This window comes from Poecilia formosa, unplaced genomic scaffold (genome assembly GCF_000485575.1).
Source record: "Poecilia formosa unplaced genomic scaffold, Poecilia_formosa-5.1.2 Scaffold37, whole genome shotgun sequence".
In the NCBI taxonomy this organism is placed as follows: Eukaryota; Metazoa; Chordata; class Actinopteri; order Cyprinodontiformes; family Poeciliidae; genus Poecilia; species Poecilia formosa.
The window spans coordinates 2,163,582-2,171,933 of record NW_006799976.1 but is presented as its reverse complement, the minus strand read 5'-3'; the positions used below and the strand labels follow the sequence as shown (position 1 = coordinate 2,171,933).

At 44.9% G+C, this 8,352-nt stretch overlaps 1 protein-coding gene across 2 annotated transcripts in view; it reads right to left on the bottom strand.

The window, feature by feature from the left end:
* Positions 1-148: 148 nt before the first annotated feature.
* lnx1 (ligand of numb-protein X 1) overlaps positions 149-8,352 on the bottom strand; it is a 49,031-nt gene continuing 40,827 nt past the window's right edge. For both annotated transcript variants that reach the window (XM_007550693.2, XM_007550695.2), the window contains 5 exons: positions 7,485-7,619; positions 4,332-4,509; positions 2,591-2,837; positions 1,558-1,716; positions 149-745 (listed from right to left, as the gene is read on the bottom strand). In XM_007550693.2, coding sequence (XP_007550755.1) covers positions 610-745; positions 1,558-1,716; positions 2,591-2,837; positions 4,332-4,509; positions 7,485-7,619 — 855 coding nt within the window. In that variant the 3' untranslated portion in view covers positions 149-609. The remainder of the gene's footprint in view (positions 746-1,557; positions 1,717-2,590; positions 2,838-4,331; positions 4,510-7,484; positions 7,620-8,352) is intronic.

Below are 8,352 nucleotides of genomic sequence, written 5' to 3'. Positions count from 1 at the left end.
ACTACTTGGCAACGTGTCTTGAAGATGACAACCACTGTCGGTACAAACAGAATAGAGCCCAAGTTTAAAGGCCATACGACAAACAAAAGAAACATATTACAAGTGCTTGGTTCGGTACATTTTCTTTGTTCGTTTTGATATTTCCTTCTTTTTTTTTTTTCTTTTTTTTTTAGACACCAAACATTTTACGTAAAGAAATGTGAGTCCAGCTTAACGCATTATCCTAATATACATCTATTGAAATTGGCAACGAGTCGTGTCTCCTTTCTGTCCTCCCACCCGACTCACTGGACGCTGATCAGTGTCCTCTAAGCAAGACAAGAGTCCGGCGTCCGGTCCGGATCTGTTCCGGTTCAGGATTTCCGTGGGGACTGTGGGGGGGCGAGTCAACCTTCTGGTCACGATCCAGTCTCTCTTATCTGCATCTCCTGCAAAGTCCTGGCAAAGTCCCCCAGCAGCCCGTCTGCGGCGAGGCGTCCGCGCGGCCGTCCTCAGCTTCTCTTCCCACACAGCGAGCTTAGGGTGGTCGGCCGGTCCAAAGCTCTCTGCCTTCCACATTCCTCGGTCAGTGTCGATAAAAAGCGGTTCCGGATGGCTTGGGAGTGCCGTTTACAGCAGGCTGCCCGGCCAAGACACGATGGTCAGGGTGATTCTGCCCCGGAGCTCCTTCAGGAGGCGAACCAGTGCCGTGTGCGTCATCCCCCACGTGCTCTTCCCGTTCACCTCCAGCAGGATATCCCCGCATCTTCATAAAAAAAAAATTTAAAAAGGAAGGGAAAATGCAGACCTTTGTTTAATTTACCGTGTTATATTCGGCGTCGCCTAAAAGGTTTTAATAAAGCTATAATATGTAAGTTTTCTGAAACAAATATGTTTTTTATTGTTAAAGCTGTCACTGTGTCGTTACAGAGTAATGAGATGGAAAATTGAACTTCTCTGCCTTCTCTCAGTGCAAACTAGAGACAACCAATCAGAGCCAGGAGGCGGGTCTTAGCACTGTCAATCAAGCTTGTGTACGTGACAGTATGGTATGAGACAGATAATCTGTAAAAAAAAAATAAAAATATCAAGCTCCTCTACTTTATTCCAGAGCTATTTTCATAAATACGCCACTTGGTTTGAAACAACCAATCAGAGCCAGGAGGAGGGTCTTAGTGCTGTCAATCAAGCTTGTGTATGCACTGGAGTTAGCATGGCCACCGATGTCTGCGGATTAACGGTTTTCCTGTAACATTAAGTTGTTTCTCAGCCATCAGCACATTTAGCAGTGCCTACACAAGCTTGATTGACTATGGTAAGATCCTCCTCCTGGGTATGATTGGGTGTTTTTTGACCAAGTGGTGTATTTCCGCAAATAGCACTGGGAGAAAAAAATAAATAAATCAAAAATCAGACGAGCTTGATTTCTTCACAGATGGTTTGTCCCGTAGTTTACTGTCACAACATGGTAACAGTTTTAACAAATATGCAAAAAAACAAACAAACAGACTTTGCTAATAAAAGTTGAATACTGCAGCTCTAAAGGTCAGACGTCTGTAAGATGCACTTGCTGAATACCTTATCCTGCCATCGTTGTAGGCCGGCGTGCCCTCGACAATGGAGCGGATAAAAAACGATTGATTGCAGTTGACCTCCTCCTGGCCTCCCACAATGCTGAAGCCCAGGCTGCCCGACGTGCTCCGCCGCAGAACGATGTCTTTGCAGCAGTAGAGATGTCTGCGTGGGGCAAGAAGGAGATTAAACACGCTGATCTCTTAGATTCACCTTTAAATTACAAACAAACTGAACAACAGTCTTGAGTATGTATGCGACGGGAAGAGTAATAAAGCCAAGACAGTCACTTCAGTAGCTCACGGCTAAACGGAAACACCTCTATAACACCACCAATAGTAAAAAGTCACATTTAAAGTCATACCCGAGTGGAAATATTGCAGAATTCTTTGCAAGTATTTCAAACTCACAAAATCTACCACAAAATCCAGGATGGATTGATGAACGTGGAAAGACGTTGAACACCATTTGATTTTTAAGACGAACTAATTGAATGCAGAGGTGGCTCTTTATTAATATGTAACCATTTTTTAATGGAATACGCTACATTCTGACGCAATCAACCCTTGAGAACATTATTGATCTTGATGTGGCTCAAAATGAAAAGGAGTTTGATGCTCTAAGGTATTTTTGTGGAAAACCAACATTGAATGTATTACAAAAAGGTGAAGAAGGAAAAAATATTCATTGCTTTCAGCTGCACCGTTGAATCCCTTTTTTTATTCCACATAAGAAGGAAAAGTGGCTATTTGTGTCAGTGCAAGACTGTCTCCATGACTACGACAAAACCTTGTATGTATTATTAAAAACCCTTCAGTTCTCACAGGTTTTAGTGATTTATAAGTATCGAATATAAAAAAGAAAAAAGAATGCTTTAAAAGTATAATGAGCGTTTCTTTCCCACTGTTTCTGTCTAAACGTCAGCGCGCACCAGCTGGCGAAGGTCAAAAGGACACGTCGGAGCTGCAGAAACCAAAAAGTAAAAAAAAAAAAATTAAATCTACGGGCGAAGACAGATATCGCAGGAGGGATCGCTCACCTGGGTACCTGCAGCCACGAGACCCACAGCGGGGAGTAATCGTCGTTGGGCAGCGGGCTCTTGGTGCTGTCTGTGGGCGACGGCGTGAGACACGGCGGCAGCGTGAACTCCGGCGGGTTGTCGTCGGGCGGACGCATCTCCAGGACCTTGAGCACGACGGGAGAGGAAGTGTTCTTGAGGTTGGCCACCGCCTCGCCTCGCGTCACCCCCGTCAAATCCATGCCGTTCACATTCAGCAAAATGTCACCTGTGGGTTGACAGCACAGTTTATCCTCGGCGCAGGGTTACTGCTCTTTTTTTTTTTTTTTTTTTTTTTGAGAGAGCGAGCGAGACATCAGAGTCTGGGGCTGATCTTCTTTCTGCTTAATATTCATCGTCATTCTTGCATCTGGACCACAAAGACACTGAAACCAAAGGCCAGCTGTGGGCTTTTAAAAACCCTGTTAATGATGAAAGTGATGCAAAGATGGACGGTGCAGACCGGCTTGCTAGCAAGCAACACAAAGGACACATTTGGCCTGCGAGAAAATGCAAATGAATGCGCCGTTACAATGCACAAACATCTTTCATAAGCACACAGAGACAGCTGCTGCTGCTGCTCTGTCCCAAATGAATGCGGTAATGTGCACCTTGAACCGCACACAAAGCAACAGACTTATTGCTAATTTCAGGAAGTCCTCATATTACCGTTGTTGCAATATTTGTCTCACTCTTCCCGTAAACGAAGCTTCAGACTGAGGCTGGGGAACCGTAATAGGTAGGATTCCTGGAATCAGAATTTGTCCTGAAAACCTGCCACTCCCCTGCCTTCATCTGCAAAACCCTTTTTTGATAATAAATTATTCACCCGTCATTAAAACGAATGCCACACCATGATCCTCCAACTACTTCCTGTCGTTTTCCTCTTCGTAGTTTGCGTCAGTGGTAACATCCGGGTCCTGATCATGTGACTCGTGTGATGTGAAGAAAGTCTTTATGTTGCCGTTTTGAGAAATAAACCATTTTCAAAATGGCTTGAAAAACCGCCTTGTTCTAAAAGTTTTTATCGAAAAAATGAAACGTTTTTCAAAACTGCCGTGTTTCCTTTAAGTACGTTTAATTTTGAAATGTCAAAATGCGCAGCAATATGATCAACGGCATCGCAACTACTGTAAACAAAAATGGAGATGTGTTTTAACTGATCTTATCAAGGGGACAAACAATACGCAGTTCAAAATTGTGAAGTGAAAAGGAAAAATGGGTTATTAAAAAAATGTCTACATTTCATTTTAAGGAATCAGATTAAAAGGGTGTTAGATTTTCATTTGTTAAAACATTTCTCCTTAGTTTTTCTTCTACTCACGATCGTGCGCTAACTTGTCCTTGTCTAGTTTGCAGTTGCAACATGACAAACTAAGAAAAGAAAATCAATAATACTTTTTTTTAAAAACCTATTTTGCTAAATCTGCCCTATATTGTAATATGATTTATTTTTATTTTTTTTTCATTTTGAGGGAAGCAAATCTGCGGAGCAATAATCGACACGAGCAGCCGAGGTTTCTGCTGGATGATGGAGCTTCATGTGAAGTCGTCATCGATCATTTTGTTTGTGCTCTTCACTGCAGAAAGGCTCATCCGTGACAGACCGCCCGCACGGATGTTTCACTCATCTAACAACGCACGACGAATAAGAGCGATCAGGAGCGATTCCACACAATTAAATGCCCGTGACATCATGAAATTTGGCAGACGGTGACGTTACCTTTGCGGATGGACCCCTCCTGTCCCACCACGCCGTCGGGGTCCACGTTTGTGACGTAGATGGGAAGGTCCCATCCTCGGCTGGACATGCCGCCCGCCACCGTCATGCCCAGGGAGTCGTACGGCTCCTTGGTTAGTGTGACTGTCTTCTCGTAACACGCGGGCTTCTGACAGGAGTCCTGGACAAAAGATAGAAAGGCCAACATGAGAATACTTGAAAAGTTCACCCAAGTTGTTGTGTCTTAAAGATTACTCAGGTCAAAATCCCAAACTTTCCCTGAATTGATATTCTGGGTGTTTTAAGTCCGGTTCACTCGCCTGAGTGAACCACGCCCCTCCCCCGCCTCCCGCCCTCTTCAAGTCAGACAAAAATGGAGTGAAATGTTTGTGCTACTTTTGTGCAGAAAATTTTTTTCCATTTGTGTCCCTGTTGTTTTAAAGATATTAAGAAATGTTTCCAGAGGTCATGAAAGGTCACTGTGGTTTGTTTCACTGTGTGAAACAAAGCCCACCCTTTGAAAAGCCTGTTCACTACCTCCACTCTGGTGGCGCTGCAACAAGAACCACAGACGGAAACGACACGGAAACCTCTGCAGACGACACGAGCGCAGCTTCCTTCTTCGCAAAATGTAAACAATATGGAGTGGAGTGAGATTTTAGCGGTTGCAAAGTTTCTCGTTTGTCCTTGATAGGAGGACAACATGACATTCCTCTGTCTGGCGCTAGACTTGGGCGTCTCCTCTGGCTGAATTAAAGCTTCCTGCTTTATTAGCGACCTCTGGTCCACTTACTTACTTTCACTTCACCTGAACTGAGACCTTCGTTTTCAAGTGGCCCTCAGTTCGCTTTTTTTGGTCTGCATCAGAGTTCAATTGCGCATTTGGGAAAGTCTGGTTCCCCAAACCAACCCGGCTTTCTAGACAGACGAAGCAGAGTTTGATTAAAACGGACTAAACTGAACTGGTGTGAACGCACCCTGAAATTTTCAGGATTCTCAGTTCGATTTAGCTCATTTTTGAAATAATTAATATAAATTAAAATTTTACAAAAAGTAGCAAAATTGCATATGGATGAATGAAGCATTTCTTCAGACTGTAGGAACACGGCGTGCTGTCACTGTGATGTCTTAAGCGTCTCTTCTCCTTCAGCACATGTTCTTCTTTTTGTGATGGAGACAATAAAGCAAAAGCAGACGAGGAGCTAACGAACACCAAGGACACCTTATTCAAACTGCGTGTTCTAATTAAAACTCGGAGGAGCACATTTGCATAATAATAATAACAAAAATAGCGGCTGCTTTCTCAAACGCCCAAAAGTCATCTGGGTTTCCATCCACGGTGCTCCGCGAGACGGGGCCCACTCCAACAACGCGCTCTTTGGCGATGGGTAAATGATGAACGACCTCATTAGCGTAACCGCCGTGGAATGATGTACGGCGATAAGCAGCGTAGCTGATTCGAGAGCCTCCTCACTCATGTCCGGGACAGGTAATGAACGGCACATGGGCGCGTCGGGGTCGACGGGCTGGGAGCCTGTGCCGCTACGCTAACGTGCCGCGTTCACACGCGTTCGCAGCAGAGCTCTCGCTGTCGACCCGAGGGCTCAGCGCTGACTCAAGCTGTGCTGAAAGCGTCCGTAATCAGAGGCCTCCTACGCACCGCGCTGAGTGTGAGTCATGTGCTCTGCCCTCCTGAGCGGCAGCTTTTTAATGAACGGTAATGGTGTCTAGTGAGCTCTAAAGGTTGTCACATCCTAACAGAGTCCGTGTAGCTTTTTTTTTATTTTTTTTTTTTTATGATAGGCTGAGGTAATAAGCTGCTGGTCTTATTGACAAATTTACAGTCGAGGCGCAGGAACTAATTTCAGAGAGGGGAGAGAGAGGGGGGGCGTCCACAGGGGACGCAGTCATAGTTGGAGGTAAATTAATGTTTCCTATATTCAGTTCAGCGCACATAAAAACGTACACTCATTTTTAGAAACATGACAAACTGATTTTGAAAGGCAGAGAGCGCTGGTTCATTTCATCACCTGTAAGGTTCATTTGTAAGCATCAGCTCCTTTGGTTTCTTGTCTTTCTTTAAATCCAACCACAGCGCAGTGAGACGACGACGGTTGAATCATGTCACCGTTTTGTGTCTGAACCACATCTCCTCTGTCCTCTGAGTTCATGGAGACCAAAGCAAAGATTTTGCTCCTCTACACTCAGCCATTATGTTCAGCGGCCAGGGACTTTGTGTTCTCCATTTTGTTTTTTTCTTTTTTCCATGGTTCCAAGTTACACCTGAGTGACTGAATGTTTCTCTGTTCAACCCTTTCCTGGAAAAAGCCATCGCTGCAATTTAGAGAAATGTTTCTGAGTGTTTATTCAAACTGTAAGCTCACATCTCCGCAAGATCTTCTCTCCCTCGACTAAAGACACTTTTTAAGAGTTCCTAGGAAAAGCTACAGTGTTCTGTGCAAATGACGACTTGATAAAAACCCAGGCAATCAGAGTTCTACTAATGTTCTTAAAAGTGTTAAAAGAAAGCACGACCCCTCAGTTTAGCCTCTGTTCTATGATGCTCAGTAGTTTATACTTTGAATTTTGATCCTTTATTTCAAACCCAAACGGTCCCGCCCCATCCAGCTCCGAAACGTCTTTTTGCCGTAATTTAAAGACGTGCACTGAAAGAGACAAATGAAAATCATATCCTGCATTTTTCTTGGCAAAATTCTCTGCAGAGGTTAAACTCATTGTAATTTCTGGCTCGATACTGTCTATTAAAAAAAAAAAAAAAAAGCTCCATTCAGCGAGAGCGACAATAATGAAGGTAGCAGACTATGAGTCTGCACCGCTATCACCTTGGTTTATATCAAACTACGGGAAGAGAACGGATAGGAATCTTTAGGTAGCTGTCAGAAAAAAAAAAAGAAAAAAAAAAACATGGCTGATATGTACGCTGCAAATCTGTGAGGATAGAAGACGCTCTCGTTGCCCTCTTTGAATGACATGCTTGACTTTGAAGGGAGAAGAACGGCTGCATGGATCATTTGCACCTGAAAGGGAGAGTTTATAAAAGGAACAAAGGTTTTCTCTGTGTATTCAGTAGTGCTCCTATCTCCTGCACATATATACCTACATGTCTGTATGTGTGTGTGTGTGTTTGCTTCTTACCAGCAGCGTTTGCTCCATATCCACAGGGGAGTATGGTGGGGGGCCGTCCATGCCCCATGGCCCCTCTGGTAGGATGTCTGGGTTGGGCAGGCAGATCTGACGAGACACCACGAAGTGCACACTGTGCTCGCTCGCCTGAAGTGACCAACAAACAGGCTTCATGTTTGAATTTCTGGAAGTGGAGATATGCTTCGTATTTTTGTGTTACATTTCGAAAATAGACTTTAACGTCAAAACCTTCTTTTTCTGACTGAGGCTTTTGCCTGTCAGTCAGACAGGCTGGATGGCTGCAGCCAGCCGCCTCCCTGCTCTCGTATTCCTAGAGAGATTTCTGCCGCTCTCTCCAACACGCCGCTGAGCCCTGAATTAGCCAGTCCAAACCATTATTGCCCTAATTGGACTAATTCAATTTCTTCCCTGCCAGTTCTTAATCTCTGACAGAAAGTGGCCGCTCCGAGAGGCCATCTTGGCTCCGTTGAGACCCAGAAAGAGCCGGTCAGACGGCCCAGACAGGAACTCCGAGCCCAGAGACCCTGCACAGTCAGCCGTAAACACGCAGTAATTAACCGCCATTAACCAAACACACGCCATCACTGGCTGGCATCAACCAGGAACCAGAGGCGGCCGCACGCCTGCCCCCCGTCCCCCACCCAAAACCCACATGTCCATCAGGGGAGTTGCCACAATTAAACAGCATTAGCTGCAGCGAAGGCAGACACAACAACGCAGCTCGACACAATTAGCTTGAATCACCGCAATTATCTTTAATACCGCCGGGAGGCGGAGAACGAACAGGCTGGTTCTGGTCTGCAACAACGTTTAGGTGGAATGTGTCGCAGCTATGGCTGCAACTATCGATTGTTTCAGG